The 17397-nt window shown below is 47.6% G+C and overlaps 1 protein-coding gene across 4 annotated transcripts in view; it reads left to right on the plus strand.

Annotated features, from left to right (window-relative positions):
• Positions 1–17397, plus strand: part of LOC114103055 (S-adenosyl-L-methionine-dependent tRNA 4-demethylwyosine synthase TYW1-like) — a 112778-nt gene that overhangs the window by 14606 nt on the left and 80775 nt on the right. For 3 of the 4 annotated variants that reach the window (XM_027948638.2, XM_027948637.2, XM_027948639.2), the window contains 3 exons: positions 3866–3988; positions 6881–6995; positions 10837–10889. In XM_027948638.2, coding sequence (XP_027804439.2) covers positions 3866–3988; positions 6881–6995; positions 10837–10889 — 291 coding nt within the window. The remainder of the gene's footprint in view (positions 1–3865; positions 3989–6880; positions 6996–10836; positions 10890–17397) is intronic. The other variant, XM_071605338.1, reaches the window with a different exon arrangement.

Genomic DNA, 17397 nt, shown 5'->3' on the forward strand with positions numbered 1-17397 from the left:
GAGCCCTGCTTGACTCCTGCCTTTCCTTCATTCTGTATTTAATTTCTGAGAGAGTCGGGTTGTCTCTGTGTAAAACAAGGGTCAGCAAACCTTTGTAGAGGACCAACTGGTGTTCTCAGCTTAGTGTGCCATGTGGTGTGCACTGTCACTCTGCCGTTGATCAGAAAAGCAGCCGTAGATGATGTGAAAGTGATCGTGTTGAGGTTGGGCTGGGTGCTGGCTCAGTTGGCCTGTGGTCATAGTGACTTCTGACCCACTCTTGCTCACATCCATCCATTTCCCTCCATCGCTACTGCTCACCTGCAAGTGCAAGCCACATTTCTTGACTAGACTGTCAGAGGTCTTCTCTCCTTCCTGTCTTCTTCCCATTTGTTCTTTACCAACACTTAGGGTCGTCTTAAAAGTAGAACTCAGAAGCTTTACCTGATCTCCTAGTGCTGTGTTAATCAGAGCCGCCATTCCTTGCCTGACCGCAGCACCTGATCTGACTTGGGAGTTGCCTCACTCTCATCCTGCTGTTCTGTGCCTTCCTGACCAGTCCAGTCACACTGGTCTCCTTGGTGGTCTGAGTTTGTGCTGCACCCCAGGTGAGTTTGAATACCCAGTCTTCTGTTCTCCTGTTCCTCTCTGACTCAGGCCAGCATCTTCTCTTCGTAGAGTACTGCAGTGCTTTCTTCCTGGTTATTCCTGTCCATGGTCCTGTCTCCTTTAGATTATCTTCTGTGTTCCCAGACTGCAGTGCAAATCTGTTATTTCTCTGTTTAAATCATTTTAGAAGCTTCCTCTTCTTCCAGGATGTGTAAGATCCATGTGGTCTGAGCACACCTTCCTCCCTCTTTTAGTTAAGTTTTTTGTTTCTATGTCCAGAAGATGTGACAAGAATAACGGAGAGGAGGAAAAGTTCATTTGGTCAGTGTCAGAGTTTCGGTCCATAGTTGGCCAGCCTTGCAGCTCTGAGCCTGAGGTGAGGCAGGACACCAGGTGGAAGGGCATGGAGGGGGGAAGAGTCAGGCTGTGGCCAAGGGAGCAGAGAGAGCTCCACTTGCCAGGGACCCAGAGGCACCCCCAGTGACCCAGCCTGCCCACAGTCACCACCCAGTTAATTCATGTCAATGTGTGTATTAATCCACTGACTAGACTAGGTTACAGCTCTCACCCCGAACATTCCTGCTTGTCTTACACATGAGCTTTTGGGGGACATCTCATATCTACCACAGCACTCCCCCTGTTCACCTCTAACAGCTTTTCACTTGTCTTCCCTGGCCAGGCCAGTTTATCATCCCTAACATCTGGCCCAGGCGCCATCTTGTTCAGGCCGCCGCTCATGGATTCCGAGCCAAACTGTGTGGTTCTGTATTCCCGGGTTCTTTCCTTAAAGCTTTACCACTTCATAGTGTGTGTCCTTGTGGTGCTTTAACTGGATCAGAGCCTTTGAAGAGGAGGGGAATGTGTTAATATGTTTTCTAGCTCTCATGCCTCACATGAACTGTGTTTACTGTTCATGGAAGAGAACTTTTAAGCTTTCCCAAGGTCGCAGAGCCAAGTTAATGGTGGGTGTGATTCAATTTTTATGTGGCAATGACCTGGGTTCCCTTGGGAGGTAGTAAATTCTTGGCCTAATAATTTCTGCTTGAAACTCTGAGGCTTTTAAGAATATATAGAGGAGTGTCTACTACCAGATTTTTTTATTTTTATTTTTTTAAAAGCCTCGGGTAACATAGCCATGGTGGTTCCTTTTTTTTTTTTTTAATTTATTCTTAAGTTTTAGGTGGACACAATATCTTTATTTTACATTTATGTGGTGCTGAGGGTGGAACCCAGTGCCCTGTGCATGCTAGGCAAGCGCTCCACCACTGAGCCACAATCCCAGCCTCACGGTGATTCCTACATTTTTGTGTAGCAGCTTTAGTGTTAAAAGAGTGGCACAGCTGCTGGCTTGGATGGAGCGTGCACATCCTGAAGTCCAGAAATGTTTCTGTTGGACCTTTACAGAAAGTGTTCACTGACCTATGGTTTAGGATAAGATGAGGGATGGATGAGGAGATCCCCGGTGTCTTGCTTGTGTCTAAGATTCTGAAATCCACTGGACAGGAGAGAGAGAGGAACGTGGGGTCATGGGCAGTACTGATCTTCATCACCCCGGATAACTGCAGCGGGACAGCGTGCATGTGGGTCTGTGTGTTCCAATGGTGGCTGGGAAGCACTGTACCAGAGCTGGCAGAATGATGAGTTGTTAGCAAGTGTGTCACAGATGCCACTCTTGTCTGCATTCTTGAGAGTTTGTGCATGAACTGGGAGATGAGGTGGCCTTTACCTGAAGAAGTTTTTCTGTTGAAGTTGGGGAGAGGTGAGTTGAAGATGTCTTTTCCCCCTGTGGGTGCTGGAGCTGGAACTCAGGGAGCTCAACTTATAGGCACTCGACCACTGAACTGCTCGTGTTATAGGTGGGCACTCCACTACTGAGCTGTTCGTGTTATAGGCAGGCACTGGACCACCGAGCAGCTCATGTTATAGGTAGGCACTTGACCACTGAGCTGCGCGTGTTATAGGCGGGCACTCGACTCAGTTCCTGACCCTCCCTTCAGGTACAGCTCCTAGCCCAGTGCTGCTCTGCCAGAGCACAGGATCTGAGGAACGTGGTTCCTTGTCGTACAGGCACCATAGAACACGTAAACTAAGAAGGCAGTGACCTCAGTAGGAGTGATGATCTCCTGGGACACCATTGTGTATGGTCTGCTATTGGCTGTCATTTTGTGGTGCCTGGCTGTGTTTTGTCACATGGAAGAAAGGCAAAGATGACTGCCTGTCCCTTTATTGACAACACAGAAGGCAGACCAGTGAGCCGGCCACATGCTGCTTCTGCAGTGTCAGGCTTGGTTTTAAATGGGAGGCATTGAGGGTGCCCATGGCAGCATCACCTGGGACTGAATGTGGAGCCACTTGGCAGAAGAGCTGTTTTGTGCCACGTGACTGTGGTGTCTCTGCTGTGGTCTGGAGCATTCTGACCAGCACACAAAGGTTGGCAGCCTAGTTTCTTCCAGCTTTAAAATGGTCCTTGAGTTATAGAGTACCTGCTGTTTACTTCATTTCCTAGCACCTGTTCATCCTGCATTCTGCCTTCACATCTCCCTGGAGAAAGGGGTGAGGCTGTGCCTGTGCTTGCCCCTCACGAGCCTCTTCAGCCTCCCTCTCCTCACTGGTAGGAGGCCTGAGTCGGTGTGAATTCCATGCATCTGTTCAGAGCATGTGGAGAGCACTGTGTGCTGGGCGCACAGTAGGTGCTCAGCGTGTTTCTTTTTTCTTTTTGGGGCTACTGGGGATTCGAATCCTATCAACAAAGGTTTCCTTGTAGTGGTGCCACGTTCCCTCTACTTTCTTTGGCTTGCATTGGTGGTGCCGGGGATGGAATCCGGGGCTTATGTGTTGCTGGCCAGCTCCCCAGCACCAGCCAGCCCACGTCCAGCTGCCGTCTCACCCGCTGCTGCTCACCCTGGTCGTGTGGGAGGGCAGGTGGGCCATCAGTTGTTCTTGTGTGGTGTCCTTTACAGGACTCAGTCTGATGCCAAAGACAGGATTTTTTTAAAAAATAATAATTTAAAGATGGTGATATTATCATTGGAGGGAGTGTGAGAGAAATTGCCTGTTATTTTGAACAGTGTATCCCTTACCTCTTTACCTCTTTTTTTAAAAAAATATTTATTTTTTAAAAAAAAGAGTAGTTGGACACATTACCTTCATTTTATTTATTTATATGTGGTGCTGAGGATTGAACCCAGGGCCTCCCATGTGCCAGGCAAGCGCTCTGCTGTTGAGCCCCAGCCCCAGTCCCCCTTACCTCTTCTTAAACAAAGTATTTCTCTTCCAGGAGGAAGAGCCTTGTGAGAGCAGCAGTGAGGAAGAGTATGGTGCTGGCGAACATCAGGGCCGGAATTCTATTGTTGATGTTGAGGATCTTGGAAAAGTGATGGATCTCGTGAATAAAGAAAAGGTATTGTTCTTTTGGGAAGTGCTCACTGATCCTGCCGGCAGCTGATCTCCAGTGTTCTGTTTTTCACGTGGTCCATCAGAGCTCACAGTGAGAGCCTCCGTTCTCTGGTTTCTGTCTTGATAGTTTGACAATTTTTTTTTTGCCGCATGCAGGAGTTTTGTGGAACTTGTTTCTTCCCGGCCCTGTAAAAATAGACTCCTAGGAGGATAAGCGGGGGGTGGGAGGAGGACAGAGGAGAAGGTGGACGGTGGATTGGGTGGGCCTCGCTGTCTGAGGGTTTGTGTGGACTCTGCTAAAGTCTGCTATGTTCTGTACAGGCCAAGAGGTGCTGGGCTCTCGTCTGGCAGCCTGGGCTGCAGCCTTGATATCAGCTTGGGGGGCTCTAGGAAGACGGAAAGTGCTGGAATGGGCTGGGAGTGCTTAGGGGTGGGTGAGAGTGTGTAACCTATTAGGGTTTATGTGGATTCTAATCATCTGCAATTTAAATAATATATACAAACCTAAAGACTAGTGTAAGTTTTGAAAAATGAGAGTAAACTGCAAATACATCAGATCTGTAAGCCTTGGAACAAAGGAGATGGAAAGCTTTTAAAATCTGAGAAAACCAGGGAAAAACCTATACAAAATCAAGTGACAGTTCAGTAAGGCAGCAGGATGTAACGTGAAAGAGTTAATAAGCTTTGTATTTCTATGTTATAGCCCATGAGAACCTGTTGTGAAAGAAATGCTGCATATAAAATAGCCACATAAAAATATAATCACCTAGGACTTGATTTAGAAAGAAACACCCTAAGCCTGTATTTTAAAGCTTAATATATTCATGAAAGTATCAAAGTGGACTTGATAAAGAGAAAGACATACCTTGTTTTAGGTAGGGTAAAGATGTTGTTTCTTTTAAATTACACATAAATTCAGTGCACCAACGAACATGCAAGAATTGTTAGGAAAACCTTGGCAGAAGTAGTAATAAGAAGGACTGACCTTACCAGAAATAAGTAGGCAATTCTCAGAAGTTCTGCCAGCAGATTCGAAGGTAGGAAGAGATGCTCAAGTGCACCCACGGCAAGGGAAGGGCAGGTGAAAACCACACTGGCCTGTGTTTATCATCTACCAAGTAGCACAGTTCCAGAGTGGGACAGCACCCCCACCTGTCCAGTACTTGTACCTTGCAGACGCGAGTCCAGAATGGCTAGGGCGTTGCTTCAGAGTCACAGGGGTACCAACCCAGGATCTGTTGATTCAGGCTTGTGCTTTGCTGTGAAGATGCAGTGTCACCAGTACAGACCGCATCTGACCAGGTGGTGCAGTGCAGCCTGTTGGCAAATAGCCTATCAGGCACTGTTCCAAACAAACCGCTCTGCCCACCCCTGGGACACTGCTGAGCACCTGGGGAGGTGATGGGATGGGTCCATGTGAATCAGTGTGATTTCCAGGCCATGTAGGGTTTGCAGTGGAGGCTGAGATGGACTTGGGATTTTAACAACAGCTATTTATTGTATATCTGCAAACATGGTTTGAACGTGTTCAGGTGGGTGTGTGTGTATGTGTGCATATAAATAGTATTTTCTAGCTGTGTTCTCGGAAAAGATTTTTATGTTCACAATCAACTCTTGCAGCTCAGTTCAGTTCTACACAAACTACCTGGGTTGGTGTTACACGCCCGTGCTTAGGGCAGGGTCCTGCCTAGACTGTCCCCACTTCAGGGCGCAGTAGATGAACCCTGAAACAGCTCGTTGAACAACTAATCACCAAACACTGGTGGACACTGCCAGAGGGATATGGGAAACAACTTGAGGGTTCCCCTTAGGCCAAGTTTGAGAAATTTGAGATTCAAAAAGATCAATGAACTAAGGGTTGTGTTACATCCAGTCTAAAATATCAATCCTTGTGCGACTCACAGGAGCGGTGTGGAGGTTTCTAGATGATACAGAATGCATGATGGAGTCGAAAAATTACCTGTTTTCAGTCTCCAGTAAATAATTGATTTAAGCAAGGATTTGGGCAAAAGGTCTTTGCAGAACAGATATAAACATATATTTCTTTTTTTTTTTAAAAGCAAGTTTTTTTTACACAATACCTTTGTTTGTTTATTTATTTTTATGTGGTGTTGAGGATCGAACCCAGGGCCTCGCGCATGCTGGGCTTGTGCTCTACCGCTGAGCCACAACCCCAGACCCATAAATATATATTTCCAAATGTCATCCCAAAGAATAACCTCCTGGAAATGATAGAAGTAACTGGATGAGTAGAATCCCTCTCAGATTATTTTCTAATTAGAAAGGGAAAGTGTACCTTATTAATGGACAGATCAGGTGATTCCCACATATATCTAGCAATCAAATTTATCCTCCTCCTTAATGGAACAATCTGACCTATGTCCTGTTGTGGTTTAGGTGTGAGCTGTCTCCCTAGGATTCTTGCAGGACTGCCGGAGTGTGACACACCTGGCTTGCCAGACTCTAACCAGTCTGTCCTTCCTACCTTGCAATGACTGGGTGGTAACTGGGCAGGTGGGGCATGGCTGGAGGAAGTGGGTCACTGGCGCTGTCCTTTACTGAGCCCAGTGAGCCCCGTGGTGTTCCCCTCACTTTCCTGTGCGTCCCTGCTTTAGGGGTACTTACTTTTTCATATTTCATGTGAGGAAGTTGACTTTCAGAGTCAGCAAGCAGCTTGCCAGACTCAGGCAGAGTGTGTCAGGTGCCCTGGTGGCTTGTGTGGTGGGAGCGCATATTTCTGGAGCCAGGACCTGGTGTGTGGATGCTCCTCTGACTGGATGTGGCCTCCTAGTGCCGCAGGTCCGGCCAGGCTGCGGGGGCCTTCTGCTGACTGAGCCCTCCTGGTCTGCGATGGTCTGTCCACTGCACTGGATTTCATTCTTTTTACTTTCAACAGAGAGAAGAGGAGCAGCAGGAAGAGAAAGGTCTGTTCGGGAGCAGAGGGAAGAAGGAAGGCGGTGAAGGGAGAGCCATGCTCACGCCTGTTCTCCGTGAGGCCCTTACCAAGCAAGGTGGAACCCCGGGGCTGTCACAGGCTATGCTCAAGCACCCAGCTTGATGCCCAGGGGAGGGGGCACAAAGCAGGGCTCACCAAGGGGGAGGACACAGCCTCCTTCTGGTCAGCTCAGCACCTGGTCGTGAGGAGCTGCCGGGGCAGCCCTTGTTTCTAGGGCTCACTATTGTGCTGGTGGCGGGGAGCGGCACTTCTCTGGGCAGTGTTCGCACTGTCAGTGGCTCACGTGTGCACATGGACTTCCTCACCAGCCACTGGTGTTAAGGGAGGGTCATGTGGTACGGCATTGAGCTAGTGAGAAGTGTTTTTGGTAGAAGGGTCACAGTTGGGGTTTTGCGTTCATACCTTGTTGACTTATAACCATGGTTTCTTGTAGAAGAAGAGTAATGAATTGGGAGTCTAGAGATTGACCTTCCTCCCTGTCCTTTGCATCCCTCATATCTATGAAGGGCCTTTGATGTGGCAGTTCTGGTAACGCAGAGAAACAGGAGACAGCATCTCCTTCAGGGGACCATCAGTCTGGGAGAGGGTGCAGGCCAATATTTATATGATTTAAATAATTTTATTACACTAGACTATTTCCACTTAGGCGTTTTGTGGTAGATTACAACTGCTGTTGTGCTGTTTGTGTTCTGCTTTCCTGTTCTTGAACTTCCTTTTTCTGTTTTCCAATTTTTTTTAGATTGTTTCCTTGTGACCTGTGTGTCTCGCACCTGTCGGCTTGTCAGCTTTAGCACTTTGTCATTTGGTGGTTGCTCAAGGTTGGACACCATACCTTTTTATCACATTGGTGTGTCCTTGACGGTAAAGGTTGAGCACCATAATCTGAAAGTTTGAAATGCAAAGTCTGAAACATTTTGAGCCACCTGTGTGGTGCCACAAATGGGAAACCACACCTGACCAGTGATGGGTCTCCGTCCAAAGGCAGGGGCACTTACAGTGCTGTGTAGATTACCCTCAGGCTGTGTGTGCAAGGTGTTTACCAAACATGCACAAGTTTCATTTTTACACTTGGATCTCATCCCTGACGTATCAATGTACATGAAAATATTCCAAAATCTAAAAAAATATGAAATCCAGAACATTTCTGGTCCAAGTATTGTGGTTAAAGAATATTTCGCTGTGTCACCCATTTGGTGTGTGGGGTGCCCTTACCACAGTGAGCTCTGTCTCCCTTCCGGACCTCTGTGCAGTGGTCATTGTGCTCTCCATTTCACATGACATCGTATTGCGTTCAAGCTGTTGCTTATCTATGAAGGATTTACATAATTTGAAAGACTCTTGAGTTGGGAGTGTGCTCAGTGGCAGAGCATTTGCCCATTGCGTGTGAGTCCTTGGGCTTGATCCCCAGTATCACCCATCAAGAAAAATAAAGAGGGGCTGGGGTGTGGCTCATGGGTAGAGTGCTTGCCTAGCATGTGTGAGGCACTGGGTTCGATTCTCAGCACCACATATAAATAAATAAAGGTCCACTAGCACCTAACAAAGTATTTGAAAAAAAAAAAAGAGAGAGAAAGAAAAAAGACTGAATTAAATATTCTGAAAAAAGAATTTTTTAATTTTACTCATATAGATACCATACTCTTTAGGTCTGTGATCTGTCTGATATCTTTTCCATTCTTCCTGAAGAAATTCTTTTCTTTTTTAATGGTGGAGGATCACTCCCGGGCTTCATGTATGCTAAGTGTGGGCTCTGTCCCGGGCTGCACCCCAACCCAGAGAGAGGGTATCCTAAATCTGCTGCCTGTTTCCTTGATTTCCTTCTTTTCCGTTAGTGCTGGGGATTGTACCCGCCTCACTCAGGCTGGCTCCTGAGAGCAACTGTGCTTGTCTCTGGAGTCACTGACTTTTGTTGCCTAATGTTTCATATCCTAAAAACTGTGGTTCTTATATTTTGCCCACTTTTTGGTGTTTCCAGTGGAATAGTAAATCCTCTGTTGTTCAGTCCTGGCTGGGACCAGAATTCTGTACTTTGAGTTTTAGCATCTATGTACAGTTGGCTCATCTTGGCATTGTGGTTTATGAGATTTCTTTGTCCTGTAATTTGCACATTTTTAAACCTAAAAGTAGAATTGTATAGAATATTGTGTATCTCGGGAATGAGAGAGTTAAATAACTAATAAATTAGAGCATGATTTTTATGCTAGTAGCATTAACAACATAGTGTAGGAATCGAAGAGCGGACCTAAAGTTTTCCTTGGTAGTCTTTTAAATGCTAATTCTACACCAGAGATTACTTATTCAGTTGGACTTAGTTCCAGTCCTCAAGTCAACAGCAGTGCTTGGCTTATGAGCAAGGTTTATGATCAAGCCCTGTGAACATGGCCCCTAGAGACTGTGGGTGCCACGAGTAACCAGCCCTGATGGCTTCTGCTTCACCCAGACACTCTCTCTCCATTGGCCTTATTTGTCTGCAAGTCTCTCTGTGCCAGAGATTCAAGGTGACTGAGGCTTGCTCTCAAAGCATCTGAGAAACTGCTGAATGAATTCTGAAATCAGAGTGTTCTGCTGTTTGCCCTTCTAGCTGTTTAAAAAGGAAAGAAATCCATGCTTTCCATGTCTTATGTGGCTCAGCAGTTCTATACCTTTTTTGGGGGGGAGCTGGGGATTGAACCCAGGGGTACTCTACCACTGAGCCACATCCCCAGCCCTATTTTTTTGTAACTGCTTTTATTTTTTAAATACATGACAGTGGAATGCATCACAATTCTTATTACACATATAGAATACAGTTTTTCATATCTCTGTATATAAAGTATGTTCACACCAATTCATGTCTTCATATATGTACTTTACATAACGATGTCCATCACATTCCTCCATCATTGCTACCCCCCTGCTCCCTCCCTTCCCCTCCCACCCCTCTGCCCTATCTAGAATTTGCCAATTCCTCCCATGCTGCCGCTCCCTACCCCACTATGGGTCAGTCACCTTATATTGGAGAAAACATTTGCCATTTGTTTTTGTGGAATTGGCTAACTTCACTTAGCATTTCTTCTCCAACACCATCCATTTACCTGCAGATGTCATGATTTTGCTCTCTTTTATTGCTGAGTAATATTTCATTGTGTATATATGCCACATTTTTAATCTATTCATGTACTGAAGGCCCAGTCCTATTTTGCATTTTATTTAGAGACAGGGTCTCACTGAGTTGCTTAGGGCCTTGCTAAGTTGCTGAGGCTGGCTTTGAACTCAGTATCCTCCTTCCTCAGCCTCTCGAGCCGCTGATATTACAGGCGTGCACTGCTGCGCCTGGCTTGCTCAGCAGTTTTAAATGTAAGTTTGCGGAGGTACTGAGAATGCACACTTGGTTGCAGTTCCTAGAATTTGGGGCAGTGTTTCTTTGTTTCAATCTCCATTGACAATCTGGTTCTTCATTTTTCCCTCAGATTGCGGATGATCGCCTCCTGGGTCGTTCATGGGAAGCATAATCTTCCTTTGGCTTTAGGCCCTGGTGGGTGGTCCTTTCCGCCTTGCTCCCTGGGTCCTCAGGGAGTCTCTGCTTCCCAGGTCCTCAGGGAGTGTGTTCTGTAGTTGTTGGGAGCAGTCTCCGTGTGTGTTGTGGGTCAAGTTTGTTTATTGTGTGGTCAGAGATTTTAGAGCTGTACTGAGTTTGGCCTGTGAGATCTGTTAGGTACTGAGAGTTTAAAACCTTTGTGAATTTGGATTAGTTTGTTGTTTCTTTGAGTGTGTCATTAAATGCATATACATTTAAAATTATTTATTTATCTTCTCAATTTGGCAAATTAAACCTTTAATATTTTCTGTTTGCTAAATTTGAATATCACCTTTGACTTTGGATGAGCTCAATCTGTGTTTCTTGCTTTTCCATTCAGGTTATCAGTTGATTGGGAGCCATTCTGGGGTGAAACTTTGCAGGTGGACAAAGGTATTGTATTTGTTTTAGTTCAAATATTATTTCTATCATATGCAGCTTTTATATGGATGTTATATGCAGTGAGTGTACTATTTATAAGTATAGTTTATAGTTAATAAGACGAACAGACTTTTGGATGAAAGTTTTAAAATAAATTTTGCAAATGTTGGTAGACGTAGGACCCATGTCCACCATCCCAGTGAAGATAGAAGTTATTCTGCTCACCCCAGTGGATTTCTTTGTGCCCGTTTCTGCTCCGTGCTGCCGCCTCCCCTCCGTCACCGGGGGCTGTGCTTTTGCTGCTGTTAGGTTTGCCTTGCTCACGTTCCTGTGGCTGTGGCACCAGGTCCTGTGTTGTCTCCCACGAGTGGCTTTAAGGCCAGTGGCCGTTCCCAAGGGGCGTCTATAGTATAGAACCCCTGGTACACTCACTTCTGCTGCTCGGTCGTAGCCACTGTATTTTATCTATTGACAGATATTTGGTCTCTTTCCACAGTTTTTTATCTATTGACAGATATTTGGTCTCTTTCCGGTTTTTGGCTATCACAAATAAAATGATTGTGAACATTCCTTGTTCTTTTGAAACCTTGGTGAAAAACATGATTTGTTAGGAAAAGTTAACACTACTACGGAGAGGCCGGGTGGAGGGTTGCTTGAGCCTATGAGTTCAGGTCCAGCTGGGCAATGCAGTGGGACCCATGTCAAGAAACAGAAGATGTGGTCCTGCCGTTCTGGATGGGCACTGCCTCTACCCTCCTTCTCTGTGCCTGCGGGTCAGGGTCCCCGGCTCCCTGGCAGTCTTTTGGTGGCCCTCTTGTGCCTGACAGGAGACACCCCTTGTCTTCTCCTCTTGCCTGTCTCCTGGTTGCCCCAGGCTGCAGTTGAGCTTTGCCGGAACCCACAACCTTTATGCTCCTCTAACGGGGCACCTCCGTTGGTCCCTGTCGTTTCCAGGGCGTTGCTTGTCGTCCATGTGCTCTCTTGCGTCCTTTGTGTGCTCTCTGCTCCATAGCCTGTTGCTGTGACTCGTGGACGTCCAAGAAACTCTTCCCATTGTGTTTTTTTTTTTTTTTTTTTTAACTTTCTAATCCTCTACCTTTATCCTAAGGTACACGAATGTTCCAGCAGATGACACCTCTGTCACCTTCTGTTATCCCTTCCACTTTTGTGACAGTATATTAAACCTTGTTAATTCATTACATACTTCTCATATCCCAGATTCGTTTTTTGCATTCCAGTGATTTTTAGTAATATCAGATTCAAATGCTTTCTGTTCATAGCCAGTATTTTGTAACGTTCTTTTTACTACTGCTAGTTCAAGTTTACAGGTAATACAATATCACATACATAACTTAAAAAAATGGAGTTTTGCTCAAGATAAATGTAGAGGAGGAGGCCGTCTTCTGCTTAGTGCCTGGGGCCTCTTGCAGAACATGCCTGTACCACTGCACCAGGGGGCGCAGTGGAGCACCAGCTGCTTGCCTGGGCTCCTAACAGAGAAGTCTGGGCCCGGGAGGTGTGAGGAGACAGGTGCCGTTTTACATGAGAGGGAGAAGGACAGCAGCTTGTGGGTGTGTGGGGGGAGAAGCAGGGATGACCCCAGCCGAGGCACGAGGGTAAGCTGACAGAGTGTATCACGAGAAAATGGGGAATGGGTTGTCTTGGCAGACAAACCAGGTCTCACTTTAAACTGGAACAGACATTTTTCCCGCAGTGCCACTGGGGGGTAGTGATGAGATGTCACAGAAAAGAGGTCTGTCTCCAAACCCCACGTCCTGTTGAGACCTGCATTCAGCCTCAGTTTCTAGCAAGGCTTGGAGATCCCATCCTTCAAGCAGCAAATGGGTTAAAGGGAGTGGTCAAGAGAAATTCTGTGGCCAACCTCTGGTGACAGTCTGTCTCCCTGTAAAATCTTAAAATGACAGGCAGCTCTAAGACAGCTTGAACACATAGCCATCACAAGGTAGGCTTTTCATCCTTGGGCTGTCAAGTCGTTTACAGTCTACACAGTGGCAGTGACTATCCTTGGAACAGGTTCATCAGGGAGAACCCTGTGCCCACGTGTTCAGGCAGTGCTCAGGTCAGCCTTGGAAGCGCAGTATGTCTAGGCCTCTTCTCGGAGGCCTGCGGTGGCTCCCACCCCTCCTGCTCAGCACCTGGGATCTGTAGGGCTCCTCGCTGTCCGCACTCCACCCTTGGTCTTTGCTTGTTAGTTTAGAAGTGTTGCTCGGGCAAAACCTTGCTTTTCTCTCATCTCCCCGTCTGTTCCATGAGCAGGTATCTCCTCCCACACACAGAGTCTGACTGCTTTTCTCCACTGACGCTGCTGCACCTTGATTTGGATCACCTGCGTACATCCCCACACCACCTCGCTCTACTCAGTCTCTCTGCTCTACTCCTAGGCTCCTGTGCAGTCTGACCACTGCACAGCAGCCAGATGGAGGCCATGTCGCGTGATCACTCAGAGCCGTAGGGTTCCTGCCAGGCCCTGTGTGCTGTGGTCTCCCCTTGCTCCTGGGGCATACAGGGGTGACCCCATCAGAGAGCCCTGCCCTGGCCTCGGCCAGGCAGCAGCCTTCCCACCCACCAGGAGCCACCCCTTTGTCCTTGGTCCCAGCACTTGGCCTTTAGACCTTGCAGCACTTAGAGCTGCTCTCCTCCTCGTTCATTGCCTGTCCCCATCTCTCTCACTTCCTCTTCTCAGCGTAAGGGTTTTGTTTTATGTTGCACACTCAGAGTCCTGGCATATAACAGTTGCCTAGTGAAGTTCCTTGGGGGACAAATGATAGAAGGAAGCCCTGAACCCAAGGAATATCCTGTTTAGTATGGTTCTACGCACTTTTGAGGTCTTTTCCCTGCTCTTACATCCACACCTCATGTGCTGTAGCTTTTCTTGGGGGGGTTCTTTCTGCTGCTCATGCTGGCCCATTCCTTCATCTTAATTTTCTCCTCCCCATTCCAGTCTCCACCCGACCAAATCCTCATCTGTATCAGTGAGGAAAACAGAAACTCCCTGGGTGTATTTTAGTAAGAACAATGAGGTGAATTAAGTAAATGCTTGCAAAATGCCTGACAGGCCGGGAGGAGTGGAGGTCAGGGTGAACTGCTTCTGACTCCAGGATGCTGCTTCAAGGGATCCAAGCTGTGCCCATCAGCTGCCTGGTGTCTGCCTTGGGGAGTCCTCCAGCCGTAGCATCTGCCGTAGGTGCCCTTTGTTTATTGGTAGAGTCTAAATGAGCAGGCTTTGGGCGAGGGAGTCTGCAAGGGTTTGGGGCTTCCCATTCCTGCCTGAGGGAGGTGGAGGCTGGGCTTCAGCAGACAGTAGTCAGTATAGTCTGCTCTGGACTTCAGTACCCACGCCTGCCCTTCAGCCTCACCTGTACAGTAGTCTAGACAGTATGTGGGCCTCTGCCCTCTCTGGTGCAGGTGTCTTTGTAAGGGAAAAGGTGTTCAGGCTCCTCCTTGAAGTGTCTTAATAGCCTGTGCTTTAGCTGACTGCCATGGACACACCTGAAATAAGGCAGGGCAGAGAGGAGGGAGCACTGAGGGCTGGGGAAGGCCTGCCAGGGTGCCACTGTCATCCCCTCACGCCACGCCGTCGCTTGGTCATCACTGGCCCTTGTGGTATCCTTCACTGCTGGTCAGGCGGTGCTCTGTCTGCCAGGGGAGGTGAGCTGCCAGGGGCCCCTGCTCCCATCCCTCTCCACGATGGCTCCTGTTCTAGGAGTACTGAGGTGCTGCAGTGGCTTTGTTTTCTGTTGACTTTATTTTCTGCAGGATCCCTGCAGCCGGCACACCAGCTCTTTGGACTCTTGGTCTGTGGCATTTGGCACTGCACAGAGCCAGGCGATGGTGCTTCTGTCTGGAGAGTCCATGATTTTCCTCACTTGAGAGCTGAGGAGCCACCTGGCAGAGGGCACAGGACCCAGGTCAGAGAGCCCGGCAGGCAGCCAGGCAGCATCCTCATGCTGCCTCCTCTGGAGGTGACGTGGGCAGTGCTGGGTGCACAGCAGGTGCATGTGGCAGCTGAGGAGCCCCAAGTTGGCCAATAGTGCCAGGGCCCAGGATGGGCTGCCAAGAGATCTGAGGCTGAACCATGCTCCTGGGGCTGCCCAGGGAGACCTCCGCTTCTCAGGTGCTCATCACCAGCAGTGCGCCTCTGTCTCTCAGGACTCTGCTCAGCGGCTGCTGGCTGGACATGCACTGTCCTCTCTGGAGGGCCCGCCCCATGCCTGTCGCTACAGGAAGAGAATTTGTGGTTAGATTTTAGAAGTGGCAACATTGTTAGCGTAGCTTCTTTGTCCTGTTGTATGACCAGCATCCCAAGGAACCTGGCTTCCTGCCCTTGTACCCAGCAAATGAGAGAGCCGGCGTCCCTTCAGAAAGTATTATCTGGACATCCGCCTGGGCTCTCTCTTGTTGTTTCCTTAATCTGGCTGGGTTCTTGGGGACTGAGAGGGATGTTTCAAAGACATAGTGCTTTTTGTCAGTCCCCCTTTTCTGCAAGGATGGCACAGTCTTGTAGGAGGGCTGCTTGCAAATCCGCTAGCCTCTGCCTAGAAGGTCCACTTTTCTAATCAGGAAATGAATCTGCCTTCTATGTGGAGGAAGGCATCTCTTCCTTCAAAGGTGTTGGAAGTAAAACTGGTGGATGGAGAAGATCTGTCCACATGCCTTGCCCTGGAGTCCAGGGAAGCGCTCTTCTCCTGAGAACCTGTGTAAACCAGAGTCAGTCCCTGAGGCTGGGAGGTGGCAGTGCAGTGGTGATGTGTTGCTGCCCAACGCCTGTCTCCAGCTCTGTCCAGTAGGATTACTGCCCTGCAGGGGTGGTCAGTACTGTCCTCACAGCATGCTCACCATGTGCTCTCTGCCTGACCTGAACTAGCCCTGAGTGACGCAGCCAGTAACCAGGTGCTGCTGTCAGACACTGGAATGTGGCTGCCGTGAGTGAGGAATGGACCTGTTCAGCCAGGAAAGTGTGGCTCCAGGGGTCCTGGTGGAGGAGGACTTAATTTGATGAAACCACGATTTCATTTGACAGTCTCTCCTTATCCTTGCAGCACCCTAGCCTGGGGATGGGACATGCAGTGTGTATCATTGTGCTGTTGTGATACGAGAAGAAACACATCCTTGATCTTTGTTTTGTGTTCCTGACACAAGAGCTTCCAGAGTCCTTTGTGCTTCCTGAGTGACAGAGGCGGGAAGGACTCTTTTGTAACGAGTAATGTATATGTGACAGCTTGTGTCAGTGCTCTGGGTGCCAGCTGAGTGTCTAGTGATCCAGCTGAGACGGCACCTCTGTCCAGAGTTAGCAGTTGGCCCCATGAGTTGAAGGCTTAGCCCTGCAGGACTGCCCACTTCAGATACCCCACCAAGAGGCTCCTCGTACTGGACACCATGGTTGGCTGAAAGGGGTCCTCAGCAGGTTCCTTATGATATGTCTGGATGTGGTTTGCATTTGGTTTATCTTATTTGTTTCCCTGAGTTTAATCTGCAAATTTAGGACTCTCACAAAATTTGAGAATTGATTGATCATTGTTTCTTTTGATGATTTTGCTGCATTCCTCTTCCTACTGAGCTCCAGGAACACAGGCAGTAGCTGTTTTGACATTCTTCACATGTCCTAGAGGTGCTGGCCATGCTTATCCAGACCTCTTCTGGTCTTCAGAAGGGCACTGCCTTTCTTCTTGTCTTCCTCCTCCTCTAGTAATAGCTGCTTTGAATTTTTGTCTGGTTCTCTCAACGTTTGGGTCATTTCAGGTATGCAGACATTTATGGCTTTCTCCTTGAGTCTCAGTTCCATTGTCCCAATCCTTGTATGTCCAGGACTTCAGTGAGGTTTCAGTGGAAATGTGTAGTAAAACCAAAGAAAATTGCTAAGCTTTTTTGAACTCTTGAAAATAAGCGCTTTATTCATTTGTTTGGAAGAGGTTCTTCCCAGATAAAGTATAGGTTGGGGCCAGTGGTCTCCAGCTTCTGTGGAAGTGCCAGGCCAGAGGAGAGGGTACCAGTCCACCGTCTGCTGACAGTGTGAGGGGCTGGTGCGTGGTGCCGGCAGCTGGGAACAGTTGCCTTCTGGGAAGCAGCCCAGCAGTGCCAGAGCGTGCCTGGTGCCTGGTGAAGAGGCCACGGCAGGGCTTACGGTTCAGATCCCTCGTCCTCAGAACTTCATTTACCTTTGTTTGTCATTAGAACAACATATTCTTATATAAGAAAAAAATATATAACAATTAATATAAACAATGTAATAATTATTTTTATAACATAGAAATTTGGGTATATATTTTTGATTTTTTAGTACATTGCAATCAAGCTGTATATGCAATTTTGTATCAGTTGTTTTCATCCAAGATAAGCATTTTCCTATTTGTGTAATTCTTAATGACTATAATTTTTGATGACTGTGCCGTAGTTTAATTCATTAGTCACCTGATGCTGATGACATTTCCAGTTTTCCCTACTATAGATTAGCTGTGGAAAATGAGTTTTTGTCACTATATGAAGAATGAAGTTTTATTTG

The sequence above is a fragment of the Marmota flaviventris genome, chromosome 19 (genome assembly GCF_047511675.1).
Source record: "Marmota flaviventris isolate mMarFla1 chromosome 19, mMarFla1.hap1, whole genome shotgun sequence".
Taxonomy (NCBI): domain Eukaryota; kingdom Metazoa; phylum Chordata; class Mammalia; order Rodentia; family Sciuridae; genus Marmota; species Marmota flaviventris.